The sequence below is a fragment of the Bidens hawaiensis genome, unplaced genomic scaffold (assembly GCF_021521415.1).
Source record: "Bidens hawaiensis isolate Kalapana, Puna unplaced genomic scaffold, B.hawaiensis_p1.1 tig00010384_1, whole genome shotgun sequence".
In the NCBI taxonomy this organism is placed as follows: Eukaryota; Viridiplantae; Streptophyta; class Magnoliopsida; order Asterales; family Asteraceae; genus Bidens; species Bidens hawaiensis.
In genome coordinates this window covers 59714-82131 of record NW_027491789.1, presented here as the reverse complement: position 1 = coordinate 82131, position 22418 = coordinate 59714, and the positions used below count along the sequence as shown (strand labels likewise).

The following is a 22418-nucleotide window of genomic DNA, read 5'->3' as shown; positions in this document are numbered from 1 at the left end:
AATTTGATATGAGCCACACTTGTCACCATCCTCTACAATAATGACATTAAATAAACAAACTATATTAAAAAATATCTTTACAATAATGACATTAATTAACATTAACAAATTACTATAATAACAACATAAAATCTTACTCTTAAAAATGTTTTAACACTAGGGTTACTACATAGATTGGTAATAATATAACATGTCGTGTTTGAATCAAATGTTGAAGTTGACATGAACATGTGTAACATGATTCATAAATCATGTCAGATGCATGAACCCGAACTTGAAAACATGGATTTTCGTGAATAACACCAACATGATCTACATCACTCGATTTTATATCTTTTTTATGCATATTAATACTCTAAGGTACAAACGTACAACAAAAGTATATATACATATAAAATATTACATTTAAACTATAAAGCCTGATAAATAATTTTGTTTTATCTTTTAAATTTTGATATAGCATGCCTAGTTAGTTTACGTACTAAACACATTTTAATGTAGTATAAACTTAAATGGGTCAACTCACGAGACTAATCCGAACACTACTTAGATTTTTATGACATTTTATGTCAAGCCACACAATTCACAAGCTGTTTAGTGTTTACAAAACGCATGTATAACAAATCACGTGTCAATTTAGGTAAGTGTGAGGAGGAAAAAAGTTAGCATAAAACGTGGACAAAAGCGACGACGTTGTTCATCTTGGTTCGCCATTTTGCACCAAAAACACATGCCATATCATACCCTTGTGGTCCCACTTATCTACCACCCAATCCAACCACGATTACACTGATTCAAGGATAAAAACGTTATTTACATCAAGCATTTTTTAAATCCAAACCATTATGATTACGAGCCATGGTATTAGTATGTCATAGTCAGAGCTTAGATTCTTGGATATATGAAAGACGAACAACTGTGCAAACATATTTAGGTCATTTTTAAATTCTTTTTTTTTATCGTCTTTCAAAATATAAGCTCCACATTCTATAATTTAATACTTTATACATTATTGTAAATACCAGAAAGTAAACTTTCTAATTTTGTAACGTATTTATAAGTATTTAATCTTCGTTCGATTTTTAGATTTGGATGACTGAGTAGTAGTTCAATTACCATTGCCGCTATGTAAAGATGTAACGGGTGTTGAATCCAGAAGGGTCGTATATCTGAATGGAATAATGAAGAATGTGATTACTAATAACTATTAACAAAAAATGTCAGATCCGGACATATCACACATCCGAACGAGTCAACAACTCGAGCATGCAATATTAAATAACCAAGCGCACAGTCTGGGAGAACACCGAATCGACGATCCATACAAATCACGTTTCTTACACAGTCGGTACAACACCTATTATTATACCGTTTACACCATGCTCCATCGCCAGAGCAGAATCGCCATGTCGTGTATCAGACTAAGGCATGAACAATGAAACTATTTAATGGTCATACGAACATCATCACAACTATAAATATCCTTCCATAATTAAATTCATATGCATTCACATGTTACTTATTACTCTCATGTATGTGTACTTCCACCTAAGCATAACATTGTGATAAACAACATCACCACATGGTCCACATGGTAGTAGATGGCTACAAAAGGGGATAACATCATGGGTATTTGTTGGGTTGACGCCCGCAATTTAATTTGACCAATCAAATCCACAAACTCACATTCTATTATAAAAATATAATATTACCATATTATTAGTTAAATCATTTCGCGTTTTTCACGAATAAGTCAACAAAAGCCCCCGTACCTACATGCAGTGTTGTAAAAATCGCTAGTCGTTAGTCGGACAATGGGGGATGAGGACTAGCAATTAATCGGGATTAATCGAATCGGACTTTAATGTATAATTTTCAATTTTATATACATCGACACACATTTTTATATGTAATTTTCAATTTTATACATACATACATACACACATTTTGGCCAGAAATTAGCCTGAATCTAGCCGGAAACCATTGGTTTTATATGGAATCTCGTCGAAACCCGCTAGTTTTGGTCAGAATATCGCCGAAAACCACTGATTTTAGTCAGAATCTCGCCAGAACCCATCAAATTTGGCCGGATGACCATTGACCAAGTAGCCCAAAATTACTCAGAAAAGCGCGACTAACGATTAATTGGGAATTAATCTACGCCTTGTGTTTACGTTTTCACTTTTTAATTAAACCTTTTGGCATGAATGATTAAACACTCTAGAATCGAATATTCCAAGTTGATTGTGTTATTGGTATTTTGTTTTGACTTCGAAGAAAACCTCAAATTCAAAAACCCTACATTTATTATTATTATTATTATTATTATTATTATCATTTCTCACCAATTATTATTATTAATTATTATTATCATCATCAATTGATCATCCACACATCCTAATTCAGTTCGTAATTTGATTTCCGGTACGTCAATTTAATCAATTTCAATTCAATTATCCTGATGTTATTATTATTAACTTAATTCATGTTTATTGTCTTCAATTGATAAGTTTATATGTAACCTGTTACTGAAATGAAGTCAATTGTAGTGGTTATTGTTGACTTGATGTATTAATTCAATCTAATCGATATCATAACTGCTTATTCGGATTGTTGTAATGGAATCAGTTCGGTTCAGTTAATGCCTAATTAGGTTCTGATTATCAGTTTTATGTAACCTGTTACTGAAATGAAACCAGTAGTAGTGATTATTGACTTATTCTTGACTTGATGGATTTGTCCAGTCTAATCGATATACTGTGTTTTATTCAGATTGTTGTTTGGAATCAGTGTGCACGGTTCCGTTTGGTTATTAGCCTAAACCGAAACTGAAGTTACCGGTTAATCTATTATTAACCAATCGGTTTTTCGGTTAATCCCATACTTTGTTGGTTTTTGGTTCGGTTCGGTTAATAACCGAAACCTGACTTGAGCTAAAATTTTTACTTAAATACATGAAACGGAGGTATAAAATATGAAATGGAGGTATAAAAGCTAGAAATATATGAAAACATGAATGGTTTGGTTCGGTTAATCTTGTTTAACTGAGGATACAAAGAAAAAACAATAACCGATTTTCGGTTTGGTTTCGTTGGATTTTTGGTTCGGTTATTAGAATGAGTTAGGTAGAAATTTACCAGGTGGATAGTGATTTCGTGTTGATCAATTTGAATTTTGTTTGAGCAAATGAATTATTGAATGTTTCACTCCCATGCCCTAGCTTTTGTGCCCAAATTCAAGTTACTAGATATGTTTTTGTGTGTTTATTTATTGAACTGCTTGGAAGATACTGATATTAGTTTCTTGTGATTACAGATTTTTCTTTTGAGAAAGAGTTAATATTCACCGACTATAATGCGTGCACCGTCATTGCTTTCACAATGCTTGCCTGGTTTGGCACCGGACCGTGTAGGCCAAAGCATTTCAACTCATTCTGACAGGGAGACGCAACTGCCTTCACCAGCTGTTGAAATTGTACCTTCTAAGGTATTTTCGGTTATCTGAAGTATAGATAACTTGGCGTTTTGGATCAAAGTTTTTATTTTTTTTGACATGTATATTTAAGAACATGTTATTTGTATTTTTGCAGATGGAACACCCTTACAAATATGCTGGAGAGAGCATAGATTTGCAAGGAGTTAATATCTTCAAGGTGCGAAATACCCTTCACAAAGTTTTTTACCAATTTTCGTTCACTTTATGTGATTTACTAATATATAATTGCATATCAAATAAACCAGTAAATGTATTGTATATTGATTGCATGTATAGTGATAGGGTTACACAGGGAATAATATTTACACTTGAAAACCTTCTAGATACGATAAATATATAACTAGTCTAATAATATCTGTCTAGAATCAATATAAGTAACCTTATAGTTAAATATGGTGTTGTACAATATTATTTAATAATTTATTTATTTATTTATATATTTATTTTAACTGCAGGGAAGAGTTAGTGTGTCAGATCTGATAGGATCAGAATTGATTACATCGAAAACCGATGCTAAGTTCAATCTTGCATCATTCTTCAAGTTTAAAAGTTGACTTTGCAGCCACATGGTACATAATAATTGTTAAATTTTGGAACTGAATAGTTGTAATATCTCTTGGTGTAGGATCGTTTAAATCATGGGATAGCTCATTTGATCTTGTGAATGTCCTTAAGCATGAGATTCAGGATGCACAATTAAGTTTTAGAGGCAAAAGAGTGCTCGAGGTATGCTCTATATATTCATCAAACATGTTGTGTGTTTTACTTGCAATATTCTTGTATGTCATGTTTGAGTTGCATTAATATTGAATGTACTTGATATGAAATAGAAACTTGTAATTTTCTTATATCATATTTTCTATCTTTTTTATTCATGCAGCTTGGTTGTGGTTATGGGCTGCCGGGAATCTTTGCATGCTTGAAGGTACATTAATCATGCTTTTATATTTTTTTTGTGATTTATTATTGTTTTATTTTTAATTTAAGAAAGGCTTCTGTTATTGCATGTCACAGGGAGCTTCAGTAGTACACTTTCAAGATTCAAATGCTGAAAACTTAAGAACCACAACTATCCCAAATGTTTTGGCAAATTTACAACAGGCCCGTGACAGGCAGTCCCGACAGCCCGAAAGTTCAGTTACTCCATCAAGACAGTTTATTACTCCTGTGGTTAACTTTTATGCTGGAGAATGGGAAGAACTTGCAACGGTTTTATCTATAGTAGAAAGCGATGTACCGAAAACAAGAAACCTTAGTTTCTCAGAAGAGGATTTCTTGGACGGATGTAGTAGTCAAGATGGTAGTATAATGGGACGAGAAAATTCTTCAAGACGGTCAACAAAGCTTTCGGGAAGTAGAGTTTGGGAGAGGGCTAATGAAACAGATCAAGGAGAAGGCGGTTATGATATTATTTTGATGAGTGATGTTCCGTATTCTGCTTCGTCTTTGAAAAAGCTCTACGCTTTAATTAAAAAGGTATGTTTTCTTCCTTTTGAAATTGGAAATTGCAGTATTTAGTTTATATATACTTTAAACTAAAAAATTTAGTAGGCCCTAAACATTCTTTGTCCAATTTTTTATAATATTTTTTGTGCTAAATATTATTGCTGTAATATTTAGTTTCTCATATAGGGGATTAACATTGCATTATATTCTCTATTAAAAGTCAAAAATTTCAGATAGGGTCTTTTTAAATTTTACAATATTATATTTTACCTTTTGAGACCAATTAAAATTTCATACATGCCCATTTATAGTAAACAAAAAGTTACCATTTACTTATAATAGCATGTTTCAATGAATAAACGAAGAGGAAAACAACGTTATTACAATAATCGTCTCTTCGTTTATTCAGTGGAACATTATTATTAGTAACAAAATTTGTTATATTTACTATGGAATGGGTAAATATGATACTTTTAGTGTTCTAAAAAGGTAAATATGTTACTATGAAATTTTGAATATATAACGGGGCGCATTCTTTTTAGAACCATTTTTATGTTGAGAATTGCGAGATCCACATTAAGCACTTGTATCTAATGCGTTAATGGTTAAATGAGATAGTGGGCATACAGTTATGTAACCGTCTTCTTTATAACATTTTAAGCAAAAGGTACAAGTGTATTATGCGGTTCTCGCAGTTCTCAACATTTTTCTAGTTCTTATTTGAACGCCTCCCATAAACGGGAAACACATGTTAGTTTAAACTTTTAGAATGATTTATATCAAATTTCTCTATTAGTTTTTTAAATTACTGACTCGACAAAAGATAAACTAATAATCTTTTTCCTCAGTGCTTGAAGCCTCCTTATGGAGTGTTGTTTGTGTCTGCAAAAAAGCATTGTCGGTTTCAACAGCGCTGCAAGACAACTGAGGAGCCTGGTAGACGAAGAAGGCGTATTTGGCGCACATTTAATCAAAGAAATGACCGACCGAGAAATCTGGAAATTCTTCCTTAAATAAATATTCAATCCAAGATTCTCAGAATTTATACAAAAGGAAATGAAACTAATTTGTGAAATCTTAACCGTTTGATAAAGTCACATATACGACTTTCGTGATGCTACTAACTCCGCTTCCATGTTGTTCAATATCCTCCTCAGATATCATTCAAGATTTACTTTCTTTCGCAGCTGTATATGTCAAGACCTTGTGATTTTATAGTGCCTTTTTTTTATTTCCTGCAGTTTCTTTTTTTGTTTTATCTGTTTAGAATTATGTATTATTTTACAATAATATGAATATTAAATCCCGTTCGAGTGTTAATCAAAATCGTATTTGTACTGGAGATTAGACCCTCTTGAATCGGTGCATCTTACTTTTCAACAAAAACATTCTTTGGTATTGAACATTGGTTCCATTGCCGGGAATCTTCAAAACGATGGTGCAGACCCAGAATAACCAAAACGAGAGCAGTGGAGTTCATCGTCATCTTGAACAAATCGTCGCTCAATTAGCAGCCATCACTGCTAAACTCGATGCTTTGGAATCACGTCTTAGGGAACCATAGCGTACCTATATGAGAGCACATTTCGACCCACTACCGAATCTGGTCAAAGAAAAAACCGACAGAGAACCCCGACAGCCCTAGCAAAGACGAAGGTCTGTCGGTATGTTTTGAGGTGTTGAATGACCAGAGATGAGATGTTGAAGCTACTGCCTACCAATTTGCAAAAAGCCCAAGATCGCATGCCGATCTTAAGCGTTGTAAACTAAAACCCTATCGCCAAAAAGCCTTGCTGAAAGACGTTTTGAAAAACCGTCACCTAGGTCTTTTGGTCCTTTTGCATCGTTGGTAAGGTAAGGAGCGGTCATCGCTTACGTTAAAAATCCCGACTAGGCACCGATTAATCGTTAGTCCCTACTTCAATGATTAATTTTTGACTACTCTGCTAATTAATCAGTCAACGGTCAAATCCAGCCAAAATCGGCGGTTTCCAGGGAAATTCTGACCAAAATCAGCGTTTCCGTCAAAACTCTGACCAAAGTCAGGGGTTTCCGACGAGAGTCCAACTAATTTTTGGCCAAAATATGTTTGTGTATGTATAAAACTAAAAAATTACATAATATAAAAATGTGTTCGTTTATATATAAAATTGACAAAATACATTTAAGTCAGATCTGATTAATCCCAATTAACCCCTAGTCGCCACCCCCACCGCCCGACTACCGATTATTACAAAACTGTGTTCAAGTATTATCAACATACGCATTAATTTAAATTAAGGACCAACATACCTCCAAAGATAACCCTATACACATTTCTTGACAAAAGTTTTACACAACACCCATGTCTCAATTCATCATATAAACCAACAAAAAAAAAACTAAATCAGAATCCAAAAAAAAATCTCAAATATCTTATTTTTCAGGTACTTGCAGCTAAACCTAGACCTACACAAAGGAATCAAAGTACCCATACTTATGTCTTTTGTTATACTGTAACAAACTCGCATAAGTCCGGTCCCACACTCCAATATAGAGCGTCTCGTCATCAGGACTAAGCGACACCCCCGAAATTTCTCCAAAGAAGTCGATTTCTTGCCGTTTTTCGTAATTTAATTTGGCGTCATAAACATGCACGAAGTCAGCGGGCTCAGCGACTACCAAGAACTGCCCGTTTGACGAAAACCGGAGTGATCGGACTGCCCCCATGTTGCCCTTGAGAACGGAAACCGGAGTTGAAAGGTTTCTTAAATCCCATACTCGGCAGGTCTTATCTTGATTCCCGGTAGCAAATAGTTGTCCGTCTGGATGCCACGCGGATGCAAATGAATAGTCTGAGGTGACCTTCAACCGATGCAACCGTCTGAAAACAAGAATATACAATTATAAACATATATGATTATATTCCAAAATATAAAAACATTTATAGAAAGAAGTATAATTAACAAAACAGGTTATTTAGCATACTAATAATATCTCCATAATAATAATAATAATAATAATAATAATAATAATAATAATAAATCCGTTTATAAACGGTTTGAATGAGTTGGTACAAGTTATGCATATCTCTAACGGGTCAAATGGATTAAAGAGTTATGTTTACTGAAACAAAAACAGGTCAAATGCAGTCCAAATTGTTTTGTTAACATGCGGACTACTAAAGGTGATTTACTCGAAAGATCAGATCATTGTAATAATAAATCTTCTGTAATCATATTTAACACACACAAAAAAAACATTAAAAAAGGACTATATTGACCCTTGTAATAAAAAGTAAATAGAAAAGCATAGCATGTATAAATTCATACCTTTCCGTTTGATGAGTCCACAATAAGTCCATTGAGATGATCTCCAACCACAGTTATAAACTTGCGATCCGGGCTTAATGATGAATGCTGCAACCAAAAAATATTCAAATTTCAGCACATGAAAGTAAAGCATAGAAATAAATCACGGATAAAATTCAAAAGGATTGATTTAGATGATGTTTCATCTCTAACGGCTCAAACAGGTAAGATTATAACATCATGTTTCATCCAAAAGGTAATTTTAATGCATAAAACTTATATTAAAAAATTTATTAGCCCGGTAATCATATTTTATACATGCTTATACATATATATATATATATATATATAAACTTTTGGGCCCATTTTGACCCAACCCAATATAGAAAAAGTATATAAAATATTGTCCAATCATGAAAAAGAATGAAGAAATCTTGAGACCACAAAAATGAGAAAAAAGATGTCGAATTTGTAACAGAATTTATCATCAAATATGTTTTAACAGAAAAAAAAGATTATTGAAATAAATGCTTTTCTAAACTTTGTAAGAAACTTACATTGACAGGCCAAGGAAAGTGAAAGTGATTGATAAGTTGAAATCTCTCCATATTGTATTCTCTCACGCCACCGTCATTGTTTGATGCCATGAAATGCTTTCCGCCACTGCAAAATAATCAATATACTAACATCAGCATCACCATATAGAGATGCGAATTTGACCAGCTTAGAAATTAATAGGACATTACGGGTTATGTTTTATCTCTAGCAAGATGGATGGATTTATAAACGATAGCTAAACAAAAATCAAACGGATTAAAAGCCACCAAAAGGGTATTTTTAATGCATAAAGTTTCAAAATTTTAAAAAATTGGATCTTTATCAAAATATTATCTAATCTTCTTTAAAACTAGTTTATAACAATGTTAAAGAATTTTGTACTAAAAAGTGTTTCAGGTTATGTCTTTATCTCTAACCTTCAGGTAAGTAAACAAATAGCTAAAAAAGAGACACGTCAAGTGGCCCAAACGAACCACAGGCCGCCAAAATTTTATTATTAATGCATAGAGCCTCCTAAATCAATTTTACTTATAAAAAAAATAGATTTGTTATCAATATAATACAAATTTGTAACCTTCCGACACAACAGAACAGCTGTTTATAACAAGTTCAAAAATCTGAACAATAAATGTTTCAAGTCAAAGCTAAAAAGGAAACACCAAGAGTGTACTTTTAATGCATCAAGCCTCCTAAACATTTTATTCAAAGAATAAAAATTTACTGGAAAAATATATATATATATATATATATATATATATATAACAATAATAACTAATTACCTTAAGCTATCATAAATCTCAACGGCATTAGTTATGGCATTGTCATCATGAGTTGTTCTTGTACAGAAACTTACTCCCTGCTTATCCAAACGCTGCAACATTTAATAAACACGTCAAACATCAGACACGGCATGTTATGTAACAATAAAGTTCACATAAATACACCATAATTTAAAAACAAAAAATATAAAAATTATTTTGTTTTACTGCAAAAAAAAAAAAAAAAAAAAAAAACCTTGCAAGCAAGCTCTCCTTGAAATCCACCAGCAACTAAAAAGTCATCCTTTACAGCTAGAGTACTAATCTGCGTGTGCGTAAAACCTTCCAGCAAACTCCCGGCGTGTTTCTACATGACCAAAAACAATGCATAAAATACTAAGAAAACTTTATTCGAATGTAATAAAATAAAAAACAAGAATGCCCAAAATGTCATTGTCGAAAGAAATCACCTCTGTAGGTGCCACGTGACCGGAAAAGTTAAGGATCTCAGTCATGTTGTGCGATAACGACGACCAATGCATGATTGAGTAGTTGGACATCAGATATACATCATGTTTGGAGGTCGCCCACACCAGATTCCTTAGCTGCAAAATCATATGAACCATTTAAATATCAATATTGGTAAAGGTGACAAAATACAGGGGTCTGATCAAGCTTGTAAGATTGATACGTAAAACCTTTTTATTTTGGTCAAAAAGACACAATAAATGAATATTTGGTATGCCAAGTATGATAACAAGAATTATTTATTCCAAATAAGACTAAATAAAAATACTTAGAAGATTTTAGGCATTAAAAGAAACATCTTTTTTGGTAACGGGTCAAGCTGGTAAAAATTTGTATGTGTTGTTTTAACTCGTGAACATCTTTTGTCTAAAAAACCTAATAAATGAATAACTAGTTTTCCATATATGATTATGCGAATTTTTATATTCCAATAAGACTATCTTATTTTTTTGTAAAAAGACTTCAAAGGTTTTATGCATCAACTAATTAGTTTCCCTTTCAGACTCTGTGTTTTACCCAATGTGATAAAATATAGCCCGAACCGACAATCCCATATGTTGAATTGTATAAGGAAAAAACATGACTTACAAATTAAAAAAAAAATAAACATATACCTGAAAGTGAAGGATTGTAGGCTTGACCAATCTGGTATTGTGAAAAAACTCATAGTAGTTTCCACCTTTCTGCTTTTGTTTACATTTCTACACATACCAACCATCATAATTGTAAAAGTGGATTAATAAATATGATTTAACAATAATCAAGAAGGTCAGAATGCTTGAAACACACCATTTATATATATATACAAGGGTAACATAAAGTTATACCTTATCAACAGCATCGCCTGATAACGGGATGTTTTCATAGTTTCTGTACTGTTCCAGCCGCGTTTGTCTGTAACTTTCTCTTGTTATATTCAATCTTTCCCATGGAATCCCTTGAATGTCTCTGCCTCTCCTTGCTTGAGCACAAGACGTATCCGTCACCTTCAAAATCAATAATAAAAAATAATAATTATTCCTAACTACACGCATAGTATGACTGCATGGCTTACTACTCGTGTACACTTTGTCCGTTGAACTTTATCAATAATTAATATATAAAAATATGATTACAAATTATTGTCAAATAACAATCCCATATTATAGAACAAGTGTATAACTACAAACCGGCCGATTTTTAAATAGATGGTTGGATATTGTAATCTTTAATTAGAAAGAAATATCAATGAAATAAAACTAACCATATCATGATCATAATCAACATGGTCTCCACCACCGCCTCCTTCCACGTCATCCATCACGAAATCCAAAACGTCTATCTCGTCTACTACGTAATCGACTTCTTCAACTTCGTTATTATGCATCCTGTAATCCCTGCATTAATCACCAATAATCCGTAAATAAAATCTCGAACTTTCACCTCCCCTGTAAACCAATCTTCCAAAATTAACCAACTAAAAACACATATCTATAACTCATCTAAAACACACCGTAACTCGATACACATACTCAAGAGGTCAAAATATCAAAACTTAACCATAAAATCAAAATTTTAATGTGGGAATAAAAGTTAATTAGCAACTACATTAATCTATAACAAAAACATCAAAACTAAAACCTAAAAACACAATAATCCTTAAGTAAATCCTTGAACTTTCACCGCCCCTGTAATAATCTAACTACACGGTAGACCGATAAAAATAATCACTTGCAACAGAAAGCTTAAAACAAACCACAAGCATACAAATTTACTCACTTTACTTACCAATTGATGAATCATAGTGTAAAAAGAAACAATAATAAAAAAATACCCAAAGTTAAAGCAAAATTAAAATCTACATAATTAATAATCATAAAAAATCAAAACTTTTTAATAAGGGTATTCAAAAATGATCATCAAATACAATAATCCAATTAAAAAAAAGAAACCCTAATAAAAAATTGTTAAATAACTACTTGAAATCAAAGTTAAAGCAAAATCAAAGCCTACACAATTATTAATATACATAAAAATCAAAACTTTTTAACATGGGCAGTCAAAAATAATCATCCACCACATTAATCCATCACAAAAACATCAAAATGAAAAAAAAAACTAAGTAAGAATATGCTGAATAATTATTAAAAATCAAAGTTAAAGCAAAATCAAAGCCTACACAATTATTAATATACATAAAAATAAAAACTTTTTACATGGGCATTCAAAAATAATCATCCACCACATTAATCCATCACAAAAACATCAAAATTAAAAAAAAAACCTAATTAAGAATATGCTGAATAATGATTTAAAATCAAAATTAAAGCAAAATCAAAGCCTACACAATTACTAATAATCATAAAAATCAAAACTTTTTAATATGGGTATTAAAAAATTATCCTCTAACCACATTAATCCATCACAAAAACATTTAAAAAAAACCCTAATTAAGAATATGCTGAATAATTATTTAAAATCAGAATTAAAGCAAATCAAAGCCTAAACAATTATTAAAAACGATAAAAATCAAAACTTTTTAACATGGGTATTCAAAAATTATCCTCTAACCACGTTAATCCAACACAAAAACATTTATAAAAAAACCCTAATTAAGAATATGCTGAATAATTATTTAAAATCAAAATTAAAGCAAAATCAAAGCCTAAACAATTATTAATAACCATAAAAATCAAAACTTTTTAATATAGGTATTCAAAAATAACCATCAACCACATTAATCCATCACAAAAACATCAAAGTTAAAAAAACTAATCAATAAATTGCTAAATAATTACTTGAAATCAAATTAAAGCAAAATCAAAGCCTCCACAATTATTAATAATCATAAAAATCAAAGCTTTTTGATGTGACTATTCAAAAATCATCACAAAAAACATCAAAATTAATAAATAAATAAAAAAAACCTAATAAAAAAATTGCAAAAATAATCCCAACTCATTATTAAAATTCAAAATCAAAATCAAAATCAGGGTTTGTGAGATGAAACCATGCATGTTTAATTAACAAGATGATGATCCAAAAAGATTGATAATTTAGAATCTTGAATCAGCAGAAAGAGGTTATGGTAATGAATATGATTGAATCATAGCATCATGATCTGATAATTAAAATTGTGGGTTTTGATTTGATTGTAGGATAGATGGATCTTTGAATGAATTGATGAATTGAGGGTTTGATTTGTATGTGTTTTGATGATCCAAAGATGGGCTTTTTGGGATCTGAAAGAAAGAAGATGATGATGATTTAACGTGGCGGTGGTATGCTGTGTGACACACTATTTGTTTTTTTCTTGTAATCTTATTATTATTATTAGTATTATGATATTATTATAATTGTTGTTATTGTTATTATTAGTGGTGAATATAAACATATACCAATACCAAATATATACAAACAGGTTATTCCAAATTAATTATTTATTAACTAAATATAATATATTTGAAAGATTATTGTTTATTTTCTTTAACGATCAACAAACAGGGAATTCGAGTATTGTCTATAAAAACCCTATGCATTGGATTTGATCGGGTAAAGAACCAGTTATTCTAAAGTCGGGTATTTGAATCTCTATTTTCGGGTATTGAAAAAACCTTATTTCGGGTTTTTTGTGGGTATATATTTGGTTTTTAAAGGGGCTGCATTTTTTGCGGTAGTTTTCGAGTATAGACTCGGTATTTGAAAAACCCGGTTCCGGGTATGGAACCGGTTTTGGTTTTTTGAGCATTACCGGCTACAAATCGGTCCGGTTCTGTGTACGGGTTTTGGTACAAAAATACATATCCTATCCATACAATACTGTAGAGTCGGGTACGGGTTCGAGTAGTAAAAACACGGGTATAAAAACTTGGTTCCATGCTCGGGTTTTTTTGCATCTCTACTTCGTAAGGGTGACCAAATGGAAAAATGTGAAGCAAATCAAAAGGTAAAAAGGAAAAAGAGAAAAACAAAAAAAACATTTAGCTTAAATATTGTTCAAGTGGATTTCCTTAGTGTATAACATTAACTTAAAGTCAATTTGATTTAAAGTTTTTTAGTCGGTAAATTGACGATATAATTGTCATTGCTTGTTGGTGTATTTAGAAGGTGAAACGAAGTTCAATTTCAAAACAAAGAATTCAAAATAGAGAAAATTATGGAAGACATCAAATCGTTTGGTTTTCTATGGTTGCCAATAATCGAATACAAATATGATTGCCAATAAAACAACCAATATGTGGCACGAAACGTCTAATAAAACTAGTTAACTTTAAACCCGTACGTGTTTTTATTATCTATAGGTCATACTTGTGTTATGCCAAGTTCCAAACAAAAGATAAAACTTTGAAAAATATAATGTTTTTATTTGATTTGGTAAATATGTGAGTTAATAAATAAAAGATATAAAGATAATCCAAAGGTGAAAAGAAAAACACTGAAGTCAAATATTGTTCAAGTAGGTTTCCTTAATGTATAACATTATTTTAAAACCAATTTAATTTAAAGTTTTTTAGTTAGTCCATTCCACAGTATGATTGTCATTGTTTGTTGGTGTATTTAGAAGACTAGAAACGAAAGTTCAACTCCAAAACAAAGAAGTTGATGGGGAAAATTATGAAAGACCTCAAATCGTTTGATTTTCTATAGGTCAAAAGTACGTCTAAACACAAATATATTGTTTGAAAAGATTGGTGTGTATTTAATCTTATGTAATTATATTGTAATTGAAGTGTTGGTTGTTTTTGGCACATGTTCATGCTTTGGTATATATGAATAAAATTTGCATTTCAAAAATAAATAAATAAATGAAATGAAAAGAGTTAGTCCATTTACAATAACTTCATCTTCAGTAGATTAGTGGTCCATTCTAGCTCATGGTGAATCCAAAATTATATGTATTAAAGCATTATCCCCCAAAAAATATGATATTTGACGGATATTAGATGATCCGATAAATATGATTACTATGCTAAACCGGCTCATTATAGCACGATTCATTAGGTCATATCAAAACTCACCAACCGATCCAAATTATTCACAGCACTGGTTTTAACAAGTTTCGTAAAAACATTAGACATGCATAATGTATTCCTCAACCATCATTTCTAAAGTAATACCCATAGGCCATAGCTAGTATTCTTCTTTTACTCATGTTTTTGAAAGCATGTATAAAACTCTCTACTCTTTTTAAAACATACCTTTTAATAACATACTTAATATTTCTGTTCTATATTCATGTTAAGTTCTCTTTAAAAGTGGTCCTCCTGTTAAGTTCTCTTTAAAAAAAAAGATTTAAAAGAAATGTAAATGTGATAATAAGAGAACAGAAAGAAACATATGGTTAGAGGTTGGCCCATAAAAGGCCCAGTTAGGCCAGCAAATTCTTGGCCATTTGGGCCCACCTTCCCATAACTTGACATTGACTTGCAATTATTGCTATTTCCTTTATTATTATTATTATTATTATTATTATTATTAACATCAATAAATATGACCATTATCCAATATCAACCGATATAATACTCTGCTAACCAACAAGATCATATCCGTAAAAACTAACAACATTTTGCTAGACAAGCTCAAACGCTTACCACCGCACCACCTTTTGAAATAAAACACATGATCCATAGTTTCTTTATACCCTATGCAATAATGCACCTTTTAAAGCAATAAAAAAAAGTTGCACTAGCATCATGAGTTCATGACCCAAAAAGCTCAAGAAAAAGATACAACATATGTAAAGATTTAAAAAAAAAGACTAAAAACTCCTTTACGGCTTTCACAGAAACCCATCTCCAGATTATTTACAGAAACCACCTTTTGTGTTCGAGTTCAATTCTGTGATCTTTGACATGTTACCAAACAATGGATTCAATACCCATGTTACGTTACATTTGCCTAATTCTATGTATCGGGTGTTTAACACTACCTCTAGAAATCAAGAAATCATCATAAGGTAAAGCAGAACAGTTATTAAAAGTGATATTAAATATCTACTTGGAATCCGGCTGCCACCGGATGGTATTGAGTGAGGACCTACTAAATGCACCGATCCAGTAATTTCGTCCCTCAATTTGATGGTTGAAGAGCCTGAAACCATAAAACAAAATATATATTAATATAAAAAATCAGACAAAATAGATGTCAAGATAGAGAGACGGGACCGCCATACAGGAGGCCATTCCATGTGCGCGTGGACAAGTTTGGTAAACGGGAAATAGAGGTCGGCTTAAAATATAAGTGGAGGAATCCACGACAACCAAGGACATATATTTCTCCATTTGTTAACTAAAATGTAGGGGTGTGCGTGGTGCGATTTTTGGTTAAAACCGAACCGAAAACCAAAACTTCGGTTTTCGTTTTGGTTCGGTTTTTGACATTTGATCTTGAAAAATTTAGGCCGAAAATAAAGTTGGCAAAAAATTATGAATTTAGGTATAAATAATTTTGTTTATTGTAAAATAATAGACTATTGTACATTTTACCAAAAATATTTGAGTTATGTATTTATTAAATCTTATAAATTATTTGATATAAAAAACTTTAAAAAAACAAAAATTTAGGAATTCGGTTCGGTTCGGTTTTTTTTTTGGTTTTTATTACATGCAAAACCAAAACCAAACTGTTAGTTCGGTTTTTACAAAAATATAAAACCAAACCGTCGGTTTTTGTTTCGGTTCGGCTTTTTCGGTTTGGATTTTTCGTTTTTTTTGGTTTTGGATTGGTTTTTTCGGTTTCAGATGTGTGTAATTAAGTTAAAATATTGCAACTTACAGTTATACTCTGTCCATCCAATTGTTTGGTTTTCAAGATCATACAAAACCAGCTTATTTGATAGTACAAGATCTGCAATATTAAAATAGCACTCGCAAATTACTTAGGTGTTAATATGTTACAATGGAAAACAATAAAGTTGTGTCGGCTGTATAACAAATAAATAATATATAGCTTACCTCCCAATAAAATTGTGTCGGTTGTACTTAATGAATCCAAACCGTTGTTTTGCCAGCCAAAACACAATGAATCTTCCTGCAAGATTTTTAAATAAAATATTAATATATTTATACATCAACATTTGCAAATTTGACTTGATAAAAGCATGTTACGGTTAACAAGCGGAGATACTTACAAAGGCGAACAGATAATCATGAGGATAAACTGTCAAAGAAAGTGAGTTTTCAAAGTAAAATGTAACTGCTGGAAAGCCATCATCAACACTGCAAACGTAAAAACAAAAGTTAGCAAATCATTCTACTTTTATTATGGTACGGGAAAAATTTAGTCCAAAACACGTCTTGCCTAAATTTTTGCATGCATATAGTGCGTCAAATATGATTACATTATTTTAATAGTAATCTAATTTTTCTAATGAAATGATTTAGGAGGTATATGTATTGAAAATACGCTTTAAATGACTTTTGACCCGTTTGAACCCATTTTCTTGTCAGCTACTTAATATTAATTTAATATTATTTTGTACCCAAATGACCCGTTACAGATTAAAAAAAGATATCCAAATCGACCATTCATATGTGCTTACTGCTAAGAACAATACTATATTATTGCATTAACATACCAGACAAATGTTTTTATATAAAAGTTTATGAAAATAAAATATTGACTCCATATCAACTGTACCTTCCAGAGAATTCAAAGCACGTATATTGGTCATGAAGAGTGCGCAACCTCAAATCCGGCTGCGCTGCAACTATCTACACAAAAAGAGCTAAATATATTAACACAATATATGACCCAACTTCTAAATAAACATTTTTTTTCGACAAAACTTATAGTATAACGCATAATGAATTTCACCTCGTTCACCATGGACTTGTAGATTGCATCTGGAAGATAAGCCAATGTTGTACCGCTATCTATTATTGTTCTTCTCTTGTCCCCTGAAGCATTTGTACTCGTTGAAAGATTCAAAAACTGGGCACCGACTTCGATTCTCATAACATTGGCAGCATAATGAGGCCTGTAGTTTTAAAAGTGACCAATATTAACTTCAATACGTGCGATAATATAAAAAGGATATATATATATATAGGATTAGGATCATGTGAGAACTATTTTGAAATTGAGAACTTTGAGAACCATTTTAAACCACAAAAACCCAAAAATAAATAAAAATCATAAAACAAAAAAAAAACGCAAAAAATGAAAAAAGTAAAAAACCAAAATTCTTATTTATCATCCTGGTCATAAAAAAAAACGTCTCGGTTTAGCTAAATTATACATATATGTATAATATGTAAATATATGTACATACATGTTTTTTTATGCACATATGTACAATTTAAGGTAAATGATAATGTGCATATGTGTACATTACGTAACTAGAGATTAAAGGAAATTATACACGTGTATAATACAAAATTATGAAACCGGAATGAAATATAAGAATTTTGGTTTTTTTACCTTTTAAAAATTTTTGTTTTATAATTTTTTTAAATACTTTTTTAGAGGTTTTTTTAGTGGTCCAAAATGGTTCTCAGAGTTCTCAATTTTCAAATGGTTCTCTTAGGATCCTTACCCTATACACACACACACACACTACAAATATATATATATATATATATATATATATATATATATATATTTAATTTTTTTTGGAAAGAAAGAATATAGGCACATACTCATCTTGGATCAAAGGGGTTGAGTTAACCTTCGGCTGAACAACATGCCCAATTGCAAAAATACCACCACCGTTGTCGCCATCTAAACAATGTGCAAACATCTGTTTCACTTTCCCGGATGAAGCCAACTGTGATATTATGGATGAATTTGATTTCCCAAAACCAAGTATTCCATCAAGCGCTTCATCGGAAGAACCTAGGTTACCAGATTGTCTTGCACCACACCTAATTATGCAACAATGTACCGAAGCACCGGTTACTTAAGTATAAAGAAAAAGAGAAATCAAATACAAGCATTGAAGACAAAATCTCTACTTTCCGGTCTATACTTAACTAATAAAAGTATGAAAATAGTAAAAAAAATTTGAAGATTTTGTAACTTCTCAATCATTTACCGTATCCATGTCCCAAAATCCACATGCCAATTAACTGAGAGTTATCTCTTAATTATAAATTTCTTCAAATTCCACATTTACCCTTCTATTATGAATAAACTTACTGACTTGCATAATACTTTCATTTCTCATTCACTTCCTATCACATTAGTCAAATTATACATATATAGTTCCTACATTAATTTTCTTAATATGCTCAAACTGAGTCCAATTTCAAAACTTCATTTTAATATAACAAAAGTTTTAAAAATTAAAACATATAATCTAATTTTATATTTTCACCCCTTTAGTTATTAAACAATGATTTTTTAAAAGTAAAAAAACTTTTAATTTAAACTAATATGTCACGATATAAATATATAAATGATCAGCAGAAAAAAAAAATACAAGCATTAAGCTTGAGAGATTATGTATGCTTTTTAAAACTTTGTTTGGAGAATCAGCACGTGTTCATTCCATTTGCAGCGTGTTTGGAGAATCAACACGTGTCCATTCCATTTGCCTTCGACACATTTGGATCCCTAGCTCCCGAGGCGGTTCACTTTTTGGAGCGGGTGCAGAAGGTGGTCCACAGTGACTCGCAGAGCCCGAGGAACCAAGGATTGATATTTAGTAGAATAGGCTTTGCGATTCAAAAGGGGATAGCGGCGCAGCTTGTTGCTCGCTTACCCATTATCCAGTTGTAGCTTGGTTTGTGTTAATATTATTAAAATATATTGCCATTAATATTAATTTAACAAAAAAAAAATATTGTATTAAAAAAAAACTTTGTTAAATTTGAATAAATCATCATTTATGATTGACTACATAACTTACATGTTATCTCTCATCTTTTTCTAAAAGCGCTTGTGTAACGCACGTGATAATAACCTAGTTTAATATAAAAACCTATAATAAGCATGTAATATGATATTACTAATATCCAAATATAGCACTTTTGGTTGCAAACATTATAAATAAATATGAAAGAGAAGAAAACGGAAAACATACCCGAATATAACACTTCCATTTGCCAATTTAGTTTCCAAGTCACCCGACACACTATCATACTGAACAATATCCATTACAAAGTAGCCAATACTATAGCTCCCATCACCATAAGTCTCTGTATATAGACACGATGCATTGGGTTTACAACCAGTAACCGCACCGCCATTAATCTCTGCACAAAACTCTGAAGCACATGTAACTGGTTTCGATGTGAACGAATCTTCTGGATCGTATAGTGTAAGTTCCAGCTGTTTGAAGCATTCATTTGGATAAATTCATTTGGATATATAGATATATAAATATTTACGAATAGATTTAAGTTAAAAAAAATACCCCATGATAGCCTCGTTTCGGGCATTCTCGGCATTGTATACAATTGATCCACATTATATCACTTCCTGTGTCTACTTGTACATAATACTCCTTTGGCGGTGTTCCGATTCCTATTCTGGCATAGTATAGACTGCGGATATATAGTTTACATGTCAGATAATTGACGGGCTGTAAATATAACATAGCATAAAAAATGTTCAAAAAGTATTAATAATATCACAATAAAGCAATAACATTAGCATATATAAACCTAGACAGAATACACAATAATTTCAATGTTTACCTAACGACATCAGGGTGGCCAGTTCCACCGAGAGGTCGACCGACACCTGATGCTAGAATCTATTTATGTCACTACTGATATGTATTCCATTAATATACAAGGAAAATAGTACCAACTTAAACCAAATGCTCATAAATGATACAATTAAACCAAATTAACTCAAGTCTTACGCCAATAACCGAATTGCAATTTGATTCCGCCTTACAAAAGCCCTAATTCTCAACACTGAAGCAAGATCATATAAACCTAGATAATAATTATACACAATAATATCATTGTATCGATTTAAACCTAGTTTGCGTAACTGATTCAACTAAACCTAATTAACTCAGTTCATACTCAAATAACATAATATACAGTCTAATTCCAGCTTACAAAAGCCCTAATTCTCAGCAATAAAGCAAGATCATACAAACCCAGATCATAAAACACAAAATAATATAAACCCATATAAAAAAACACACAATTATACAAACCCAGATCAATAAACACAAAATAACATAAACCCAGATCAAAAACCACAAAATATCACAAGATAACACAAACCCAGATCAAAAAACACAAAATAACACAAACCCAGATCAAAAAACCCAAAATATCACAAAATAATACAAACCCAGATCAAAAAACCCAAAATATCACAAAATAATACAAACCCAGATCAAAAAAACACAAAATAACACAAACCCAGATCAAAACACACAAAATATCACAAAATAATACAACCCCAGATGAAAAAACCACCAATAACACCAACCAATTGCATCAACAAGCATACTTACCCTACAGCATCAGGCCGACCAGTTCCACCAAGAGGCAGATCAACACCCGAGGCCAGAATCTGAAGGTGCCTGAGGCTATCGTGAGCTTTGAAGAGGCTCAGTGAGCGTTCCTTGCCGGAGAATTTGGAGTTCACGCCGAACACTGCGCCGCGGAAGTTGTCGTCGTCAGTTGCGGTTATGGTTATGGAGACTGAAGAAGAGATTAATATTATTATTATCTTGGAGAGGATGGAGATGGAGGATGACGTCATTGTGTAGATCGCCGGTGACGGAGGAGGGGAATTGGAGTTCGGAAAATAATAGACGACTGGTCATGTTGACGGCATTTATTATTATTATTAGTATTACTATTAGTATTATTATTACTACTAATACAGCTGTATAAATCGCTTCTAGGCGTTGAGTAATCCCCGAGCACTACCCGCTTGGGCCGTGTTTTTGACGTGCCATTCTCGAGAAATCCTCGACTAGAGTCGAGTACTCGCAACTTTCCAGTTGATCGAGTTGGCAGTAGCTCGCGACTTTTGTAACCATTATTATTATTATTATTATTATTATTATTATTGTTATTATTAAAGGTAATAGAAAGTTTGTTATAAAAGGTGCTTACAACTTTGGACCATGATAATAATGTTTATCTCAATTTGAAAAACAAGATAAAAGTTTGGGGTGAGCAAGATAAGGGTCGGACCCTTGAAATCCGGTTACCTGACTCGTAAAACTCTTAATTAGACCCGAATATATAATATGGGTCGGGTAAAGGGTATTTAAATTTCACCTTAAAGGGTAAAAGGTTTTCAAGGGCCTGACCCTTTTTCAAGCCCTTGACCCGTTTATTAGTTTCTAGATAAATATACATCTGATTCACGATTAATATGAAATTAGGAGAGGTTTGTATTTCATATATGATTCATCAGAAATTTCCCGGTTATTAAGAGAAAT

The 22418-nt window shown here is 31.8% G+C and overlaps 1 protein-coding gene and 2 pseudogenes across 3 annotated transcripts; 1 reads left to right on the top strand and 2 right to left on the bottom strand.

Annotated features, from left to right (window-relative positions):
* The first annotated feature begins 3312 nt into the window (after positions 1-3312).
* LOC143534996 (uncharacterized) lies at positions 3313-6217 on the top strand (annotated as a pseudogene). Its single transcript, XR_013135639.1, has 7 exons — positions 3313-3486; positions 3590-3652; positions 3951-4008; positions 4121-4221; positions 4376-4420; positions 4510-4971; positions 5790-6217. The product of XR_013135639.1 is annotated as an uncharacterized LOC143534996 (transcript).
* A 1013-nt stretch (positions 6218-7230) lies between these two features.
* Positions 7231-11527, bottom strand: LOC143535058 (putative WD repeat-containing protein C2A9.03; annotated as a pseudogene). Its single transcript, XR_013135649.1, has 9 exons — positions 11319-11527; positions 10903-11061; positions 10690-10776; positions 10018-10152; positions 9804-9914; positions 9569-9660; positions 8789-8894; positions 8253-8339; positions 7231-7804 (listed from the first exon to the last, which is right to left on the bottom strand). The product of XR_013135649.1 is annotated as a putative WD repeat-containing protein C2A9.03 (transcript).
* Positions 11528-15741: 4214 nt separating this feature from the next.
* LOC143535057 (aspartic proteinase 36-like) lies at positions 15742-21752 on the bottom strand. The gene is made up of 10 exons (XM_077029392.1): positions 21477-21752; positions 20412-20541; positions 20079-20326; positions 18694-18918; positions 17870-18032; positions 17693-17766; positions 17184-17271; positions 17008-17083; positions 16829-16900; positions 15742-16144 (listed from the first exon to the last, which is right to left on the bottom strand). Exons 1-10 carry the CDS (start codon positions 21725-21727, stop codon positions 15993-15995), a joined length of 1479 nt encoding a protein of 492 aa, XP_076885507.1. The 5' UTR covers positions 21728-21752; the 3' UTR covers positions 15742-15992.
* Positions 21753-22418: the final 666 nt, after the last annotated feature.